The sequence below is a fragment of the Neovison vison genome, chromosome 12 (genome assembly GCF_020171115.1).
Source record: "Neovison vison isolate M4711 chromosome 12, ASM_NN_V1, whole genome shotgun sequence".
In the NCBI taxonomy this organism is placed as follows: domain Eukaryota; kingdom Metazoa; phylum Chordata; class Mammalia; order Carnivora; family Mustelidae; genus Neogale; species Neogale vison.
This window is the reverse complement of record NC_058102.1, coordinates 127569684-127592445: the sequence shown is the minus strand read 5'-3', so window position 1 is coordinate 127592445 and position 22762 is coordinate 127569684. Positions and strand designations below refer to the sequence as shown.

The 22762-nt window shown below is 34.7% G+C and overlaps 1 protein-coding gene and 1 non-coding gene across 2 annotated transcripts in view; both read right to left on the bottom strand.

Moving 5' to 3' along the window:
• Nucleotides 1-22762, bottom strand: part of PLXDC2 (plexin domain containing 2) — a 472118-nt gene that overhangs the window by 142221 nt on the left and 307135 nt on the right. Inside the window, exons 5-6 of the mRNA XM_044227759.1 lie at nt 20864-20986; nt 8550-8668 (exon numbers count right to left, since the gene is read on the bottom strand). Coding sequence (XP_044083694.1) covers nt 8550-8668; nt 20864-20986 — 242 coding nt within the window. The remainder of the gene's footprint in view (nt 1-8549; nt 8669-20863; nt 20987-22762) is intronic.
• Nucleotides 3340-3537, bottom strand: LOC122892696. Its single transcript, XR_006381445.1, has one exon. It is a non-coding gene; the product is annotated as a U2 spliceosomal RNA (small nuclear RNA).

The following is a 22762-nucleotide window of genomic DNA, read 5'->3' as shown; positions in this document are numbered from 1 at the left end:
TTTTTTGGTTGTTTTTAATTTAATTTTTTTTCAGTGTTCCAAAATTCATTGTTTATGCACCACACCCAGTGCTCCATGCAATCCGTGCTCTCCATAATACCCACCACCAGGCTCACACAACCCCTTGCCCCTCTCCCCTCCAAAACCCTCAGTTTGTTTCTCAGAGTTAGAGATATGTTCTTAACAGCCCTCTCTCCCCCATCTCCATAATCACAGCCTATAGAGCCTCTATTAAACGAGGAGTTTCAAGCTGAATCTTTATATAAACTAGTGCTGGCCTGGGGTAAGAACAAAGAAATTGCCGTGGGAGAGACTGCAGGGAACATAACTTAAGTCCACTTCCCAGTGAACTATTGCTACGTAGAAATGCAGAGCAAGTGATTGAGGGCTTCTGGTTTTCAAGGGGGCAATACGAAACTGTATTCTTATTTAAATCCCTCTGATATCTAAATGTGTTGGCAACATGTCCATTTTGCAAACACACACTCACGCATGCACACACCCACAATCACTGTGAGCTCTGATTTAAAGAGTGCCCCAAATGAACTAACAACTAGAGTTGGAGCTTCATATAAAATAAGACACTGAGGCAGACGACTGTCTGAAGAAGGTTGTGCAGCGGAGCTCAAGCCATGCTGGGAACTCTATCTGGGTTTACAGATCGATGAGGGAGCTTGCCTACACGTGGCCTGGGAATAAAACACAAGAGGAAAAGAGCGGGGATTGGGAAACTACTTGGGCTTAGAAAGACGAGAGGAATGCACAGTCCTTTCTCCTCAAGGAGAAACAAAAGAGCTCTAGGGCCACGGAGCGTGAAAGCAGGACAGGATGTGGCTTGATATCGGCAAGAGCAACGTCCCCGTGACCTCTCAGGGATGAAACCGAGGAACGCTTCGAGAAAATGCACCACAAAGATGAAATACATTCACCAAGAAAACAACAGCTAGGGGCAGGGCCAGCATTACAGTAAATTTCTGTTTCTGTTTTCTTTTTTTAAAGATTTACTTATTTACTTGAAAGGGAGAGAAGAGAGAGAGAGCGCACATAAGTTGGTGAGGGAGAGAGAGAATCTTCAAGCAGAGTCCCCACTAAGCGTGGAGTCCAATGTGAGGCTCAATCCCAGGACCCTGAGATCACGACCTAAGCCAAAATCAAGAGTTGTACGCTTAATCTATTAAGCCACCAGGTGCCCCCAAATTTCTCCTTTTAAAACTGTTTTTTCTAGTTAGATCCTGTTATTGGAACATTATAAAGAGAAAATGGTTCAATTTGTCATTTCCTACACTGTGAAAAGTAAAAAGAAATTAAAACATCAGGAGCTTTTATATGTGATATAACTAAAAAAAGTATAACCACAAATGCAAATGAATTAGATTCTAAATAAAGGTATGTAGATATCATTTTATATTTCATGTATTTAAAAATATGGACAACACGGTAATGTAAAATCATCTATGTCTACATCTATAGAATGATTTCTTAAGAGTTTATAATCAGCATTTTATGTCATCTAGGTTTTCTCAACCTTGAATCATAAATTTATTAAATAAATGTTATTTGAATATAAATATATAATGTATAGGTATATATTTCAAACATATATGTGTATATATATGTAATTCTAGTAATTCTACAGGCACAGCTATAAAGTTTTTTGGATGCATATGTATTATATAAACACATGTCCAACGTTCTCACACACAGAGCATTACCCATAAAGGCAAATAACTTCATTTCAATGGCAAATGTTTCAATGCTCAGTTCTTTTCGGGTTTCTCATATTCTCTTGAATTATTTTTTTCCATAAATTCTACAAGCTCAGCAAGAGTTCATCTTTCAGTACTTACAGGATGATTACCATGAATTGAAGACTCATTACAGTTTAAATAAGAGAAATAGTCTTAAAAGGAATTTTCAAAATGTATTAAGGGTGCCATTTAAACTTACACCCAATTGGCAATGGTGATTTATCAACTATGCATTCTTCCACAGAAACAGTGGAAGTTAGTGGATGTTACAGTGGATGTTACACTAAGGTACATTAAGTTCAAATACTTAAATGATAAAATAGATTAGAAAGTGATTTTACTTAATAAACAATAAAGTTCTTCTATACTGATATCCTCTAAGATTTGCTAAAGTATACAGTCAGGTATTCAACCAAGAAAATGGATAGAATAGGCTGACTCACGGGTAGGGTATACATTTTCTATGATTTCCCCCTGCTGCCATATAGAAGGATTATATGACTTTTTTTCAATTGCACTGTCTGAAATTGATGACTACCCTATCCCTCCCATGAGCTGGTTAAAAGAAAATAACCATATTTGCAAGAGAAACAAAAAGAATCACATCCTCCCCTAGTTTGTATCTAAAGTAACATTAAATTCAAAATACAAGAGGAGAAATAATGCGATAAATTCAAAATAAAAAAGAGAAACACAAATCAGAGGAAATGTAACTTCTGAAATATTATAGTATACTACCAAAGACAGCATCAGGATTGTAAGAAATCTGATTTCAAACTCCTAATGTTTTTGGAATGAAATCTATGATTAGGTAGATACCTTGTTACATTATCAACGGTCCCAATTTTTAGATCTATATCTACCGTAATCAAGCAAACAAGCATCATTATTCAATAGTAACTAAAAACAATATAAAGAATATGGGCTCTAGGTCACAGCTGGTTATTAACAGAATAGGAAATGGGAATGGCGATTTTCCAAATTCTAATTGTTTAAGAAAGGGTGCATGTTTTATTTTTTATTTTATTTTATTTTTTTAAACTACATACAACCCCTTTTCATTTTTTTAAATATTAATAAAACAGGAGAACCTGGGTGGCTCAGTCGTTAAGCATGTGCCTTTGGCTCAGGACATGATCCCTAGGTCCTGAGATCCAGCCCTGCATCAGGCTCCCTGCTCGGTGGGAAGCCCGTTTCTCTCTCTTGCACTCCCCCTGCTTGTATTCCATCTACTGCTGTCTCTCTCTTTGTCAAATAAATAAATAAAATCTTTAAAAAAAAGATTAGTAAAATAAATAAAATATATGTTATGGAAAGGCAAACGATTCTTTCCTGTGCTCTCAAGAGGGTTATAGCATAATAATGACTAGCTAGGAAAGACTGTCCAAGATATTGAAGTGAGTGAAGCAGTTCAGTCATTTCTGTTTTTTTTTTTTTTAAGATTTATTTATTTATTTTGGAGGGGTACACAAGAGGAGGGGGAGGTGTAAAGGGAGAAGGAGAGAGAAATTTAAGCAGACTTCTCGCTGAGCATGGTGCCTGACACAAGGCTCAACAGGGGGCTCAATCTCATGACCTGGAGGTCAGGATCTAGAGATCATGACCTGAGCCAAAACCCAGTCAGATGCTTAACTGACTGTACCATCAAGGTGCCCTCAGTTTAGTTATTTCTTGAAAAGGAAGTTCAGAGGGAGGCAGTACAGTACAGTGATTAGGTCTACAGGCTTTGGAGTTAAACTGATAAGAACAGATACTACACTTGATCTTAGCCAAAAGGCCGAGAAGCGATATATTCCCTTGGATGAATCTTTGTTTAATAATTTGAGAAAGTTACTGAACCTCTCTGGGTGTTTCAGTTCCTCTCTCTATAAATGATAAAAGCAACTACCTCTTGTGTGTGTGTGTGTGTGTGTGTGTGTGTGAATTATATGAGATAAATTTTTTTAAAAGATTTTGTTTATTTACTTGACAGACAGAGATCACAAGTAGGCAGAGAGGCAGGCAGAGAGAGAGAGGAGGAATATGAAATAAATTTTAAGCACTTAGGTCACTGCCTGGCATGTATGAAGAGTTCAATAAATGCTAGATCGTATCAAATTAGGAGATGGTTATTAAAAGTGAATGGAGATTCCTCAAGAAATTAAAAATAGAGCTTCCCTATGACCCTGCAATTGCACTCCTGGGTATTTACCCCAAAGACACAGATGTCGTGAAAAGAAGGGCCATCTGTACCCCAATGTTTATAGCAGCAATGGCCACAGTCGCCAAACTATGGAAAGAACCAAGATGCCCTTCAACGGATGAATGGATAAGGAAGATGTGGTCCATAAACACTATGGAGTATTATGCCTCCATCAGAAAGGATGAATACCCAACTTTTGTAGCAATATGGACGGGACTGGAAGAGATTATGCTGAGTGAAATAAGTCAAGCAGAGAGAGTCAATTATCATATGGTTTCACTTATTTGTGGAGCATAACAAATAGCATGGAGGACAAGGGGTGTTAGAGAGGAGTAGGGAATTTGGGTAAATTGGAAGGGGAGGTGAACCATGAGAGACTATGGACTCTGAAAAACAGTCTGAGGGGTTTGAAGTGGCGGGGGGGTGGGAGGTTGGGGTACCAGGTGGTGGGTATTATAGAGGGCACGGCTTGCATGGAGCACTGGGTGTGGTGAAAAAATAATGAATAATGTTTTTCTGAAAATAAATAAATAAATAATAATTTAAAAACATAAATTAAAAAAAAAAGTGAATGGGATGTCTGGCTATGGCAGACAAACTTGTAAAAGACCATTTCTCCTACTGAGATCAAGCAGGAAGATAAATAACATATGGAAAGCACCTGTTGAAGGCATCAGGTGGCTATCAAAGAACAAAGACTTGAAAAGCCAAGATTCCAGAGAAAGGAAATCACAGAAGTGAATGCAATACCACCTTCCTATCAATGCATCTGGCAATTTACAAGCAAGATTTAGAGACTAAGAAACTGAACAGAACTTCAGATGTGAAGCTGAGGAAAACACAGGGGTTGAGAGCCATTAAGGCAAAAGGTCCTGGAGTAAAACCCAGGCCTGGGTGGAGGTTCCTGAAGGACTACTTTCTAAGAGTAAGTGCTAACCAGAAATACACCAGTCTTTATAAGGACTGATGCTCAACTTTGAATGAGCTTAGCCCTCGCAGTATTAAATAATCTGTTCCATCCTACCTGCCAAACAGAAAAAGCAAACAGTCATTGGAGGAAGAAAGCATCATCCACAAAATCAAAGTATCTTTTTAGTGGTTGTAAACAATGCCCAACATTGGAGCAAAAATTATCTGGCGTGCAAGGAGATGGGACCAGTGGATGAAAATCTAGAGGAAAAGCCAAAAAAAAAAAAAGACATGATAGAAACAGACCCACAGGAAACCTAGATATTACTTATCAGCCATAAACTTTAAAGGAACTATTATTATTATATTAAGGAAATAGAGGGCAAGATGGTTAATTTTATCAGATAATTAAAATCGATGCCCAAGACACAAATGGATACTGTGAAACTGGAAAATGCATTAAAGTGAACAGTTGGTAATCTGACAGAAAATTAAGAAAAAGAGAATCTGCTTTTTCGGTTTTCACTTCACCCCAAGTAAATGGTGTCTTTGAAGTGAACTAAAATAAACAGCTGTGTAACAATGGGGAACTATAACTTAGAATAGAATTTTAAATCTTTAGTTCAATAATACAGAGCTACAACCTCAGGAGAGGTAACTTATTTATTTAAAGGAATCCAAATCTCCACTGTTCCTCTTACCAGTATGGCTAGAAGAACATTGGGATTTTGATGGGGGAGCACTTAATGACCCAAAGAAATTTGTATTCACTCCTATTTTAAACAGCAGTAGTACCCTCTTACTTCAATCCTATTATAAGAAAAATTGTTATAAGTGCAAATGTATGTTCTAATTTTGATCATTATTGATCTAGTTTGTACTGTAAAAAATTATACCATTGGAGAAATGACTATATGAGGAACATGGCAGTGTTGAAGGTCATCTGAGTGGTTAGTATGGGCAGATGGCATGTTAAGAGTTAATAAAAGAAACATAATTATCCACTGGAATACATCACTAGAGGGAAATAAAAATGAAATTTGTGTCAATAAGTTTATTCAATGCATTACTAATTTTACTCTACAATTAAACCAAGTGCTTTGTTGGTAGTTTCTGCATACATCGGATTTTTTTCTTCTCACTCACATAAAATAAAATAAAACAAAGCTGGAATTAGCCAGTTAGGAGAAACTTAGTACAGAAAGAATTATACTTAGTTCCCTATCTGTGATGTTGGTTCTGCAAATTTAACCTGGACAGGAACACAAAATTATGCTCTTTATTAAAGTCCTTATGATTTCACTAGCTCTGTAACTCAACTAGGAATACTTCTAACTGTATGAGACTGTAATTGTGTCATTTATTGGAGTCAGATAGAAAGATTATTAAACACCAAACATTAGCCAATATTTATTAAAAATGGGAATATATTTGTGAATTGTTATACATAATCTTCTTGGGAAAGAAAAAAATAATGTTGAGGTACCTTGGCATCACCAAATTAGAGCCTTTAGTCCTGGATTTGTCCTTAACTAACTCTGCAACCTCAAGCATGTTATTTAACCTTTCTGATACAGTCTGCTTAGCTATAAAATAAAGATAATTTTGCATGATCTAATTCCATAATTAAGCTATACACATTTATTAAATACCTTCAGCACCAGTGCCTTTATGAATATTAAGATTATATAATATTGCTGAAGAATAGAAAACTATATTGTATGTGAAAGCACCTTGTGAAGGATAATATATTATGCAAACAACTAACTATTTTATGCTATTTTGATCATAAATGTATTCTAGAAATGTCAGAAACATCTAGTTTTCTTCTCAAGTGCAAGGGAGCCCTTACTGTGGCAAATTTTACAAATAGAAATTTACATCAGCAAAATAAAATGTATGACAATTACTGGAAAAAAATTAAGGTATAATATGAAATAAAAAGTTGCTTTCTAACAAGAATAAAGAAAGAACAATAAGGCCAACAATAAAGCAATGACTTCTTTAGAACTCTGAGTTCAGAAGGACTAGTGTTCAATAGGATAATGGTCTGGAAATACAAAGAAAGTGTTAAAATTGCCTATCAGTGTAATATTACCCATGACAAAACAAGAAAATCAGAGTGGAAAATTTTTCTTTGATTACAATAAAGAAACAAAAAACATTTTAGAAATACCAAATCCACTACAAAGAAGGAATAGAAAAAATGAACTATTACTCTGCAATGTGAGACATCCATGGATAATAGTATAAATAAAGATGATGATTTTTATAATCAAGACTAGAAAAGAGACCACAATAATAAAAAAAAAAACCTGTTTGGAAAAAGCCTACAGATTTAAGACCCTAGGCTTACTGACCCTACTTCTTTCCAGAACCTTTGCCACTGCTCGTTGAAATAGTTGAAAATTAACATTCTATAATGATACTCTGCAGTTTTAGGATTATACTAGATTATTATGAAAACTAGAAATGAATGAGTCCCTTTGAGCTATATTCTCCCAGCTTGCAAGTAAGGTGATACAAGAATATGAAGGGCTATGATATTAAACCATAGCTGTGGATAAGAAGCACCAAGCAGATTAGATTCTATGATTCTATATTATACTCTTTTTATATTATTACCCCAAGTAAAAATGATCAATACCACATGGAAGAATTCTCCAAAGGAGTGGAAATATTTGAAATGATTATAAAATTTCCAAAAGCTGACCTAGTTAACTCAAATAAAACTATCCCTCACCCTATAGAAAAGATGTATTCCAGAAAATTTGACCAAAGTGAATAATTTTTAAAATTTCAACATACTTTTACTAGTCAAGGATGCATTTGTTAATAAAAAATAACCCTTTAAATGATATACTGAGTCTGTATTATTATAAATACCCATTAACCCATGGGTTAATATACTTAGCAACTGTCTAAAGTATCACATCTACTGTTCCTGGAATATTATTCTTTTATTCTTTCTTTTTCTGAAATTTTTTTCCTTATATTTATTTTGTTCCCCTAAAGTTTAGGTTGTCTAATAGACTGTGATTATATTGTCAATAGACTTTCTAAGCTAAACATGTTATTATTCTAATTTAGACATTCTGTAAATTTAAGGCAATGATTTAGTAAATCTCCATTCTTTGCTTTGTGAATTTGGTAAAATGAAACAAACCATAATTTTAAATTCCATTCTTATTTCTGTCACTTAGAATGCTAATTAATTTTGCCCAGAGAGTTGAAATATACACTGGCCAAAGGGATTGTGGGTCCTAACATGCCTTCAGTATTGGGTCATGGAGCCACATAAGTTTTCATGTATAATAATACTTTTGGAGTTAGAATCAAAACATGTCATGGAAATTGAAAGGAAAAAGAAACAAAAATAAATATAATCAGATGTAGGAGAGAAGTTCTTCCAAGTTGGAAATACTTTTTCTTAGAGATATTTCATTATAATACCATCAGAATATAATTTCATAATTCTATGAAATTCACTAATCATAATACCAATGATATCAGAATACAAAACAAAATCCAAAGAATTAACAATCAGTGCTACCTAGTAGATTAAAAATTTTTTTGTATGAAGCAAAAGAAACCAAGACATGAGAAAGCGATTTGAGGTTCATGATTATAAAATGTCCCTTTCTTGACACTTGGAGAAAAAGATAGAAGTCAAGATCAAGGGGAAAGGACATCATCAATACATTACTTACTTCTTTGTATCCAAAGATGATGCGTCCATCCATGAGGAGGGTTGCCTGGAATGTGAAGCTTCCCAGGTTGTAATTATCCTGGAGATGTACATGGTCCCACTGGACAACAAGTGCTGTGCCTATAAACCCCATTGAAACAGAAGAAATGCATTAATAAATATATATCAATCAATTCTGGTGACAGACTTCACAAAACCATGAATATAGTCTTCAAATCTAATAGTTGTGCTTCTTAAATTTTACATGGTTAATTGGAATTCATTACTGAAATAGTTTTGGGGATATTTTTAAACAATTGAGTATTCTCTAAATATTTAGTAAAACCTAATCTCATACTGAGGTTAATATTGAGCCCAGTATGAGGGAATTTTGCCTTAGGAAGTCCTCTAATGTTAATGGGTACTGTCTGCTTAAATTTCTATGAGCCACTTTCAAAATGCAACCCAAGTGGATTGAATGAACTTCAAATACATTTGACAAATGCTGAGAAAGAAAGGGACTCATTCAGGAAAGCTAGAACCACTTATAAAAGACCTGAAAATGTTTCTTCGATACTTAGAATTATACTCTTCCATGCTGAAAAAAATTCCTTCAGCACTAATGGGAATTTTCTTTTCTGGTACATAATACTGCATTTCTGTCTTTGTAGTATTGCTTCAAGGAGGTTGCGAGGCAGCTTAAAGGGCCCCAAGTAAAGATTTCTGAAGCCCCCTTGAGGTACATTGGGAGGAATGAATCTCAGTGCTATGTATCATATTCTGATGGGTCAATCAGCCAGAATCAACTATAAAACTATTAACATGAAATGTGAAGTGAAATAGCTTAATAGCCACCGATGAGAAGTCACAGTTTTGTTTTAAATGACACTGTTTATTTTCAATTTTTTTCCTAAAAGAAAAAAAAATGAGCAGCTGAGACTTTAGCTTAGCTCTAAGTACTGGATTTTTTGGTTGGTTAAAAAAAATCATGTTTACATTCTGTAAAAATGTTTTACAAAAATGAAAAGTATTTTACAGAAATTGAAATTCACAGAACTAAAAGAGATAAACTTATCTCACAGGTCAGTAAAAATCTGATTGAAAAGGAAAAAAGAACCAAGATTGTATGACAGAGAGTTTCTGGGTTAGTGAACATGTGGAATTTCTGGGAGAGTAGTGTGCTCCACACCTCTTCCCACGTGCCTTGCTCTATGGGCTTCTTCCATCTGACTGCTCATAACTTAATCCCTGTATTTGATTGATGTAAAACAGAATACTGCCTGCACTGTGTTTTTGAGTTCAACATAATGCTGAAAGCTTTTGACCAAGATGTGACACGGGAGGCTTCTGAATTTCCCTCCTCCCATGGACACACCCAATGTACACACAGAACTACACACAGAGCAATTTCTTCCAAGAGAAATCTAAAAACTAGCTGAGTAACTACTGTACTTTAGGCAACTGAGAAAATACCCACATTGAAACTGCATATATCTAGGTACTGTGATCCTCTCTGGAGCCCAAAAGAGCCAGCGGGCACCTCCCCCACCTTCTTCTTTTTGCTCACTCTGACAATAAAAACAGGTAACCAACATCCTTCTGGAAAGGAGCTTGCACATGTCTGGCACCCAGCTTTGGTTGCTGTCACCCAAGAGACAGCCCCCCAGATCATCTGGTTCTGACAGACAACTGGATTTCCATTTACAAGTCCCATAGGACTCCAGCAGAAAAATAAACAACAGGTATGTGCATGAGTACTTGCCATGGCCATGCTTCCAGGGCTCAGCAGAGAGAGAGCAGACAAAAATGCCCATCATGCCCCGGAAGGGTGTGACTACATACTTTATAAACTGCAGCATGCAGGTCTGGCTTTTAGTCCATTTAGCTGTTGACTATTGTCCTCCCTAGGATCCAAAAGAGTTGATGAGCACTTCCCTCACCATCTCTCTCTGGCTAACTTCAATAATAAAACCAAGCTGCCAGTATCTACCTTGAAAGAGCTTGTCCACACATCTAGTGTCCTAATTTTTACAGTTTAGCCATCCAGGATTTAGGCAGCCAAATCACCTTGCTCTGATAGAAGATTGTATTTACAAGTCCTAGAGGATTTTAGCAAATAAGCAGTTTCTAAATGGGTGAAGGAGCACCTCCTTACAGCTAGTAGAGAGACCAGGCAAAAATGCTTATCTCCCAGTATCCCCCCAGAAGCAGTTTGACTGCATACTTTCTTAGCTGCTGCCTGAGGGTCTGGCTCCAGATCAACCCCACGTGTAGGTGTTGACTATGAGCATTCCCTTTGAAACACTGATGGATCTTGGCACAGTCTCAACCACAGGGAACCTCTAAGAACAAACACTATGATTATCAGGGATAATCATAGAGATTTGAGAGACAACCAGGAGGTTGGGCTGTGCTTATTGATGCAGTTTGTGTCCTACATAAGCCACTCTGACAGGACTAGAGGACATGGGTATTTTATCTAATGTGCAGAAACTAACAGAGTCAAGAAAATGAAAACAAACAAACAAAAAAACTCCCAAAAACCAGAAAACAAAAAACTCCCCCAAAACAACAGGGAAATATGTTCCAAATAAAAGAACAAGATAAATCTCCAGAAACCTACCTTAATGAAACACCAGTAAGTTAATTTACCTACATGAGTTCAAAATAAAGTCATAAAGTTGCTCACTGAGGTTACAAAAGCAATATATAAATGAAGTGAGAATTTCAACAAAGAAATAGAAAATCATTAAAAAAGTACTAAATACAAATCAGATGAAGAATGCAATACTGATGTGAAAATTTTAATAAAGTGGTTCAACAAGAGTCTAGATGAAGTAGAAGAAAGGAACAATGCACATGAAGACAGGGCGGTGCAATTCATCTAATCAGAAAGCAAAAAGAAAAGAGTGAAGATAGCTTGAGGAATATATGGGACACCATCAAGTGGACTAATGTTCATAACTTAGGAATCCAAGGAAGAGAAGAGAGAAAGAAAGGGAAGAAAGCTTGTTCAAAGAAATAATGGCTGAAAACTTCCCTAACCTGGAGAAATAAACAGATATCCAATATAGGAAGCCCCAAAATACCAAATAAGTTGAATCAGGGAGGCTACCATTTAGACACACTATAATTAAATTATCAGAAGTTGAAAGCAAAGAATTTTAAAAGCAGCAGGAGGAAAGCAACTGACTGCTTACAAAGGAACCCCACCCCCATAAGAAAATGAGAAGATTTTTCAGCAGAAAACTTGCAGGCCAGAAAGAGTAGGAGGAGATATTCAAGGTGCTGATAGAAAGGAAAAAACCATCAACCAAGAGTACTCTACCAAAAAGAGCTGTCCTTCAGAAATGGCAAAGAAATGGAGTTTTCCAAACAAAAACTGAAGGAGTTCATCACAACTAGACCAGCTTTATAAGAAATACTAAAGGGTGGTCTTTGAGCTGAAATGAAAGGATACAAAGAAGTAAAAGGAATTATATGAAAATACAAAACTTACTAGGGCAAAGGCAAATAGAAAGTTAATTCAGAATACTCTAATATTGCAACAGTGATGGATAAATCACTTATAACTCATGCATAAAGCTTAAAAGACAAAAGATATAAAATAACTATAATAATTTGTTAATGGACATACGATATAAAAAGTTGTAAACTGTGCCATCAAAAACATAAAATGTGGGATGACTGGGTGGCTCAGTTGGTTGGACAACTGCCTTCGGCTCAATTCATGATCCTGGAGTCCTAGGATTGAGTCTCACATCGGGCTCCCAGCTCCATGGGGAGTCTGCTTCCCCCTCTGACCGTCTCCTCGCTCATGCTCTCTCTCACTGTCTCTCAAATAAAATCTTTAAAAACAAAACAAAACAAAACCCCAAAAAACAAACATAAAATGTTGGGGCACCTTGGTGCCTCAGTGGTTGGGGGTCTACCTTTGGCTCACATCATGATCCTGTGGTCCTGGGACTGAGCCTCACATTGTGGGGAGTCCCTGCTCAGTGGGGAGTCTACTTCTCCCTCAGCCCCTCCCCCAGTGCTTGCACACACACACTCTCTCTCTCAAATAAATTGTAAAAAAATCTTCAAAAAACCTCATAAAATGCAGTGGACGTTATAAAATATAGAGCTATTGTATGAGTTTGAGTTAGTTATGAATGGCTTAAAAGAGATTGTATAAACGTAAGATATTTTATATAAGCTTCATAGTAACCACAAAGCAAAAACGTATAGTAGATATACAGAAGATGAAGTAGAAGGAATCAAGCACACAGCTAGAGAAAATGATCAAATCCCAGAGATAAAGAGCAAGAGAGGAAGAAAGGAAAAAAGGAACTACAAAACCTCCAGAAGAAAACTACCAAAATGACAACAGTAAATTCATACCTATCAATAGTTACTTTATATGTAGATGGGCTTAAATTCTCCAACCAAAAGTCATAGAGTGAAAAAAGAAAAGATATAGAGTGGCTGAAGAGATTAAAAAAAAAGAATTAAAAAACCTATTATATATGCTCATAAGAGACATACTTTAGTTTTAAGGACACATGTAGACTGAAAGTATAATTATGGAATACAGTATGCCATGCAAATGGAAATCAAAAGAAAGCAGGTAGAATTATACTAGATATTACAGACTTTAAGCCAAAATCTGTAACAAAAGGAAAAGGAGGTCATTATGTAATGATAAATGAGTCAATTCATCAAAAGGATATAACAGTTGTACAAATTTATGTACCCACATCAGAGCAGCTAAATATATAAAGCAAATATAAACAGATCTGAAAGCAGAAATAAACAGCAACACAGTACTAGTAGGGAACTTCATATCCTACTTTCAACAATGGACAGATCATCCAGTCAGAAAATCAATAAGGAGACATTAGACTTAAACTACCTGTTAGACAAGATAGAACCAACAGAAATGTGCAGAATAGTCATCCAACAGTAGCAGAATATATATTTTACTCAACAGCACGTGGAACATTCTCCAGGACCAATCATATGTTTGGTCACAGGACAAATCTTAAAAAATTTATGAAGACTGAAATTATACATGTTTTTGACCAAAATGGTATGAAGCTAGAAATTAAAAGCAGAAGGAAAACTGGAAAACTCACAAATATGTGGAGGTTAAAAAACATCTTCCTGAATAACCAATGAGTCAAAGAAGAAATCAAAAGGGAATATTAAAAATATCTTGAGACAAATGAAATTGGAAACTCAACATATCAAACTTTATGGGATGCAGCAAAAGCAGTTCTAAGAGGAAAATGGGGGATAGCCATATATGCTTTAAGAAAAAAGAAAAATCTCAAAGACAACCTAACTTCACACTTTAAGACAGAACTAGAAACAGAACAACAAACCAAGCCTGAAGTTAGCAGAAGGAAATAATAAAGATCACAGCAGTAATAAATTTAGTGGAGAATCAAGTGAAAGTAGGAAAGATCAATGAAATAAAGAACTGTTTTTTTAAGATAAAAAAATTGACAAAATTTTAGCTAGGGTAAGAAAAAAGAGAAAAGACTAAAAAAAAAATCAGAAATGAAAGTGGAGCCTTGACTACTGATAACACAGAAGTACTAAGGATTATAAGAAACTACTATGAGCAATTAAATTATATGCCAAAAAATTAGAAGAAATACAAAAATCCTAGAAACATACCACTACTAAAGGCTGAATCATGAAGAAATCGAAAACCTGAACAGACCAACTACTAGTAAGCAGACTGAATCAGTAATTAGAAAAAAAGGAAATTCCAGGATCAGATGGCTTCACTGGGGAGTTCTAACAAACATTAGTAGCAATCCTTATTAAATCATTCCATTGTAGAAGAGAATCACTTCCAAATTTATTTCACAAGTCCAGCACTACCCTGATACAAAGTCAGATGAAGACATTACAAGGAAAAAAATTCACAGAATATCCCTGGTGAACATAGATCCAAAAGTCCTCACCAAAATAGTAGCAAGCCAGATTCAAACATTTAAAGGCTCATACACCACCATCAAGCTGTATTTATTCCTGGAATGCAAGGATAATTCAACATATACCTATTAGGCAATGTGATACAACACAGAAGTAAAATGAAGGATAAAAATATATAATTATCTGAATAGATGCAGAAAAAGCATTTGACAAAATTCAGTATCTTTTCATGATAAAAATGCTTAACAAATTATAGATAGAATATATCTTAACATAACAAAGTCCATATATAACAAGACTGTAGCTTACATCATTCTTGAGAGTGAAAAGTAGAAAGCTTTTCTTCTAAGATCAAGAAAAAGACAAAGATGCCCACTCTCTTTATCCTAAATTGTACTGGAAGTACAGAGAAATTAGTCAAGAAAAAGAAAGAAAAGAAATCCAAATTGGGTAAAAAGAAATAAAATTGTCTCTGTTTGCAGATGATATAATATTATAAAATAGAAAACCCTAAATATTCTACCAGAAAACTGTTAGAAATAATAAACAGTTTCTGTAAAGTTGCAAGATACAAAAACAATATACAGAAATCAGTTGATTTTCCACAGACTAAGAAAGAACAATCAGTAAGAGAAATTAAGAAAAGAATGCTGCTTATAATGACTTCAAAGAAAATAAAATACCTAGGAATAAATTTAAACAAGAAGATGAAAGATCTGTATGTTGAAAACTATAAGATATTGATGATAGAAATTAAGGAGACACAAATAATGTAAAATATTCTATATTCATAGACTGGAAGAATTCATATCATTAAAATGTCATACTACCCAAAGCAATCTACAGATTCAATGCACTCTTTATAAAAATTCTAATGACATTTTTTCACAGATATAAAACAGAATCCTAAAATTTGTATGGAGGCACAAAAGATTCCAAATAGCTAAGCAATTTTGAAAATGATAAACAAAACTGGCAACATAACACTTTCTGATTTCAAAGTATTACAAAGCTTTAGTAATCAAAACAGTGGGGTACTGGCATAATAACAGACACCTGGATTAATGGAACATAATAGCCCCAAAATAAACCTGTTCTTATATGATCAATTAATATTTAGTAAAGAAGCCAAGAATATACAATGGAGAAAGAATAGTCTCTTCAATAAATTGTGCTGGGAAAAGTCGATAGCCACATGCAAAAAAGCAAAATTGAACCTCTAAATCACTGTACACAAAAATAAACTCAAAATGGATTAAAGGCTTGACTTTAAGACCTGCAACCACAAAAGTCCTAGAAGAAAACATAGAGGGTAAGCTCCTCAATGCCTCAGTAGGAAAGGCAGCAAGAGCAAAAATAACAAGTTGGGCCATGTCAAATAAAAAATCTGCACAGCAAAAAAAAAAAATCAATAAAGTGAAAAGGCAGCCTGTGGAATGGGAAAAAGAAATTTTGCAGATCACACACCCAGTAACATGTTAATATCCAAAATATGCAAGGAACTGATATAACTAAATAGCAAACAAACAAAAAATGGGTAAATGACCTAAATAGCCATTTTTCTAAAGATGATATACAAATGGCTAACAGGTATATGAAAAGGTGCTCAACGACACCCATCTTGAGGGAAACTACAAATCAAAATCACAATGAGATATCACTTCACACCTGTTATGATGTCTATTATCAAAAAGAGAAGAGATAACAAATGCTGGAGAAGATATGGAGAACAAGAAAGCCACGTAGTCTGTTGGAAATGTAAACTGTCACAGTCACTATGGAAAACAGTATGGAGGTTCCTCAAGAAACTAAAAATAGAACTACAGTATGATCTACTAGTTCCACTACAGGGTATATACTGAAGGAAACAAAATCACTTCTCAAAGAGATCTCTGGATTTTCTTGTTCACTGCAGCATTATTCGTACTCGCCAAATATGGAAACAACTTAAGTGTTATAGATGAACAGATAAAGAACACACATGCTGGAATATTATTCAGCATTTAAAAAGAGTGAGATTGTGCCTCCATGACCCCAGAAATGAATTAGAGGGCATTATGCTAAGTGAAATAAGCCAAATAGAGAAAAGGAAAAACTGCATAGTATCACCTATATGTGGGACCTAAAACAAAACCAAGCACAGTTGAACTCATACAAATAGATTTTAGAGGACTGCTTGCCAGGAGTCAGGGGATGGAGAAAATAGGAAGAGGCTGGTAAAGCACACAAGCTTTCATTTACATTACAAACAAGGTCTGAGGATCTGATGTATAACACGGTGACTGTAACTTCTCATACTGTGTTGTCTAATTGAAATTTTCTGAGAGTAAAACAAGTGTTCTCACCAGGAAAAAAAAAAAAAGCTAAATATGTGAAATGATAAATGTGTTAATTATCTCTGTGGTGGGGATCCTGCTGCAATGTATACCTATATTAAATGATCACCTTGTACACTTTCAATATAGAGATGTATTTGTTTCTTTGTGGTAAAAATTCAGATGTCCCCAAATTTTTAAAAATTTTTTCTAGGTGTTTTTCATCAAAGGGAATACCTAACACATACCCTTACAACAAGTGAAAACCCAAGTCTCTTCTTTTTATGGGCATTGGTGTATCTCGACTACCATTTTTTAATTATTAGAAAGGCAAGATGATAGTAATAGGCAGGAAATTTCCCATAAGCATAGAAGTACAGGGGTTTCTCATCAGGAAATGCCTCTGAACAGCATCTTTTTTCTCCTTAATGCATGCCTGCAACTTTCAAGCTCTAGTCTCTTCTTTATTCACTAATTTCTGTAAGGCACTTTGATGGTGCAGAGAAACACGGAATTAAAGGGCAGAAGACCTAGCCTCTGTCCTGTCTCTACTACTGTTTGCATGACCTTGGACACAACCTTCATGAACCCGTTCGTGCTCCTACAACATGGTGGAGGAGGGCAGAATAATTACTCCTTTCTAGGGATTTCTACATGAAATACAAGAAAATATAGTTCCCTCAAATTCTGTGGAAAAGAAAGGTCTACATAATTGAGTAATTAAATGTTCTTCATGCAAATTCTGATGAAGATATTCTTAATACATTTTCGGCAGCAGGCTTTTTAAAATAGCAATAAGTTTGCAAGTCAGTTTTTTGTTAAGTAGGACCATCAGGCTCCCCAACATTTGTTAATTAAATGGCTCTACATGCACACTGAGTGACTCATACATAACTGAGAGATTATTTAAGTGTAAACGTTATTAGATTTAAAGCTACATATCTCTATTCTGTTTTGTCAAATAACCAGTATTTCAAGGTTCATCTTATATTAAAAGTTACTGATACCTAAAACTTTATGATCTACAAGATGGTGGGAGTGGCTTTTGGAGATAATCTTGTATTTCTCTAAGTAGCCCCTAACTTACCTTTGTTCTCTAGGTAGTGCCTAATACAGGTAGTAACGGGGTAAGTAAACCAGGAAAGCACTTTCTTTGGACAATTATGATGTAAGAGTATAAACTGCCAAAAGAAGAGAAAAATGAACGGGGGGTGGGCATCAGAGGGGGAGAAAAACCATGAGACACTGGGGACGCTGGGAAATAAACAGGGTTTTAGAGGGAGGAAGGGTGGGGAATGGGTGAGCCTGGTGATGGGTAGTGAGGAGGACATGGACTGCATGGAGCACTGAGTGTTACATGTAAACAATGAATCATGGAATGCGACATCAAAAACTAACGTTGTACTGTATGGTGACTAACGTAACATCAATTAAAAAATAATAATAATAAAAAAAGAAAACCACAAATCAAGGAATGGAATTTACATTTCTAAAGAGGGGCTTTAGCATAGTCTATCTCCTGGTGTAGGGACTGACAATTCTAAACATTTTCTTTCACTATCAGCACAAAATCTAGTGACACTTTTCCTTATCTCAAAGATGAAGTTGTTATTTAAGCTCATCTCTCTGAGCCCATGGGTTGCTACACCATCCTATGTGCTTACTGGAACGAAGCTATTGGAATTGAGCATCCCTGCAGTGTTTATTGAACCCTAATCAAGTTATCTCATCAGTAATGGATGCCAGCTTCTCATTTCCAAAATAAAAACAGGCAAATAAGATGAACTCAGGCCACTTCATGTCACTGTCAACTCCAAGTTTTCTGATTCTGTGCCCAGGCAGACTTCTGATCATTAGTAAAAATTATACTTTTTAATTTGCTATTTCTAAACCATCAAATTATTTTTCTACAAGGTGTTTTTTAACTTATCTAGTTTTTGTGCATTACTATTCTTTGGCTCACTTAGATTTCAGCCATCATCTATGCTGCCTATAATACCTGGAAGCATCATCTCATTTTTAAAATCTAGTGCTTTAATGTTTACAGAAATATATTAGAAGAAATTTTCTGAACTGCTGCTATCTCTTAGAGAAATTTTGTTTTCCTAAACTATTGAATTTCCCATCCTTAAGTGTTTTTTCAGTGATCCTAATTAATCAAAGTTGGAAATATTTCAGTAAGTTGCTACTGTATAAAAGAACTTTGTGAGCAGCCTTACAGTATTCAAAAGCATTTCATTCATTTAATAAAACATGAACAATAAATGAAAGTTATCAGTCATATTGTGGGACCTCAGTATTCCCTTTGGTCATTACACAGAAGATAGTTCAATAAAGTAAAATACAGAAACTCTTAAGAATTTTTAGAATTCTTAGAATTAAAAAAAACCATCCTATGTATTTATTTTTTTAATTTATTCATTCACTGAATAATTATGGAAAACCTACTATGTTTTGAGTTCTTGTGTTAGGCAGTGAAGAAAAAATGGTTTCTTATAGTCACTATCCTTGTTTTCAAAGAATTTAGTGCCCGGTTCGAGTGCCATCTATTAATTTTTAGAAATTACTCAAACAAAAGTAAAATTCATATATTAAGAGCTACCTAGGAATGTGGTATATGAGAAAGAATGTGGAGGGAGAGATGAGAGACTTACTTACTATGCTTTATGATTTTGATGCTATTATGAAAACTCTGTCATTAGAATCCTATGCCCATTAGTGAATGCCTCCAATATCGCCAATAAGTGGCACAGCTTAGAAAAGAATCAACTTTCTTCAAATCGTTTTCTATTTACTAGGGTGATTGTGAAAGGAAGTTCATGGAATAAGTTTCAGATAAGCTTCTGGTTGTAGTTATGACTCAAGTATCCTTACAATCTATTCGTACATCTTTGGCATTAGCACCTTAACTTTTTTCCTAAGAGGTAGGACAGAGTATAAAAGTGCTTAAAATAATAGGAGAAGGTGATTATTATGGCTAACGTGGGAGTTACTTCATACTGGAACATACTTTAGTGTTATTCAAGTTGTTTGAAATGTGTTTCTCAAGGTGTATAACTACCTATGTTTAGCTTCCTTTTTCATTTGCTATTTTGACCTGTAAAATGGTTTCATCACACTGGTCAGACGATAACTTTTAGTAAAATGATCACATTTCCTCAAAGCTGCTGTCACTATTAAGTCTATACTACCCACTAGTAAATTTCCTCCTTGGTCTTTAAGATAAGAGTAGAAATAACTGTTCACACCAAATAGTTCCATTATTTTAAAAGATGAAATTGTCATTTGGACAAATAAATACTGTTTTTATAGTATAGAGTACAGAAATTTCTATCTTTACTTTTCTAAAACAAACTTTTCTTTTCCTATTTTCTCTGCCAAAGTTACAGCCTTCCATAAGATCCAGATATGAAAATCTATATATGTCTTCAGAACCTTACATTTTTTAGATTTGAATAGCATTTAATGATCTAGTCCAGGTTTTCTCTATTTTATACGTCCCCAGAAGAAATAGTAGGGATAGATTGTTGTCAGTGTCCTTGCTAAATCTCGGTAGGCTCTATTTCCTATTTTAAAGTCAGGAGAACTTAATTTTCATAAGTGTATTTTAACTTTCACTACCTTATTTTTTAAAAGGTGTGTTCATGTTATGGTGTATATGTTTCATAAGTTTTGGGAATTTAACATCAATATATTATGTCACTTGCCTCTATGTGAAGATAACAAATTATCCTTAACTTTTTTTTTTTTAATTTGCAGTAAGGACTCACAGTAAATAGCATCAAATAAATGTATCTGCTTTGTTTGAGATGCCATTTACAACAACTCATTTATTATAATGCCTAACAGATGTTAACAAATATTTGTTGAATGAACAAATGAGTGAATGAATGAACGAGTGACTCCTGACTATACATTTCAATCCACATATCAACCGGTACAGTATAATATTTGTCATCGCAAGGCATTTGCATTAAGCACTTTCTAATCCAATTTACCAAAAGACCTCTAGGTTAACAAAAGATTAATATGAATCTGATTATCAATATTTAAAAGTACATATTCAGTAAAGAATAGGCTAACCAATACATACCGTTATCAAAATATCTGACTGTTGAATTTCTGGATACACTGGGATCGAAATTTGCCATTAAAGGTGCTATGTACTGTGTGGCCGTTAGCATTCGATGTACAACTTCTCCAGTGTATATGAAACCTGTCATTGCAAAAACATGAAATATGTTAAGGAAAAGCCCAGATGAAGTTTTACCTCCAAACTTAATTACAGTCATATTTTGAAAATAAAATATCATAGTAGCTACAAAAAAAAGCATATAATTAATGTCTTCGTGTCTGATCAACAATTAGGCCTGGGGTAAGTAACAAAGTCTCATAATTTTATAGTACCTTATAGACTGGTAAATCAGAAATCTAGAATATGTACAATTTTAATTGTGGGAAATGTGACTATTTTCTGGAAGATATCATTAGGCTAAAAAGACTAATCCAGTAGGTAAGTAATTCAAATATTCAATCTGCCATTATTAATCTCTTGTTATTTTAACACTAGCTGAACTTGCAAGTCCTTTTTACAAGTGAGTGAGTTTTCATGAGGCTTAACTGCATTTTCATGAAGTTTAATTGCATTTTTCAAACTGTAATTTCAGTTTGGGATATTTTAGAAACCACACATGGATATCTTTAACATAAAGATGCAGAAAATGTTCTGGACCTTACTTTCAAAGTTGAAAGAATGTTTAATATCCATGGAAAAACTTGCACATTTCTGAGTTTTAATAAAACTAGAACTGTGTCAAGAAGAAAAATATTACACGTTGCAGATAAAATCGTAAAACACCGATACCACACAAATGCCACTTTATATACAGAATTATCAATTGCAGCTTATTCTAGTGGCTGGTTGATGAGAGAGAAGTAACTATGAGTAACTTCATATTGAATTAACTTTCAATAGCTCCTATGTCACAACTCTGCCAACTTCCAATTATTCACACTGGCTTTATTTATTTTGTGGATTATCCATGACAAATTATTAATCCTATACTGACTTCTTGCCTCCAAGGTCTTTAGCTTCCTAAAAGGAGAGTCAGCTCAGGGAATGATAACTAATTTTAATATTAATCTAAGAAATGCAGAATTAAGAACATTTATTAAATAGGCACATACACATATAATAAAATAAAACCCAAAGCAAATTATTTGTGATAATGCAATTGCAATGTAATGTTTAGGCAATCACAGGTTAACTAGACACCTGGGACTGCTGTAAATCATTTTTCTGTTTTCATAAGAATTAATGAATTAGGGACGCCTGGGTGGCTCAGTTGGTTGGACGACTGCCTTCGGCTCAGGGCGTGATCCTGGAGTCCAGGGATCGAGTCCCACATCAGGCTCCCAGCTCCATGGGGAGTCTGCTTCGCTCTCTGACCTTCTCCTCGCTCGTGCTCTCTCTCACTGTCTCTCTCTCTCAAATAAATAAATAAAATCTTTAAAAAAAAAAAGAATTAATGAATTAAATGAGCAGGACTTTAAAAACCCACAAAATTGTGTTAAAGCTTCTGTTGCCTTACTTCATGGTCTGAATAAAGCTTGCATTGGTGCATTGTGGTCTTTATCCTTTCAAATTTTCAGTTATAATTTCTGGGTAAGTTACTCAAAATTTAAAGCTGCAGTTATTTACTTTGAAATTAATTTCTGTCTTTCTAGCAGTGTCTTCTCTCCTTTGACTTCCTTTTCATTTTTCATCAAGGCATAACTGAATTTTAACTATTCACATTTAAAAATGTATTTTTAACTAGTGAAATTTCTATCATGTATTTTAATCATTGATTATTTCTTGTTTCCCAAATGCCAAGTGATATCTTTCAAAATAAATTCCCTATGTCTTGAGGAGAATTTTGTACATTTGCAATTTCACATAGCTCAAGTGTACTGAAAGATATCAAGATAGGGTGATACAGTCATTGCTTTT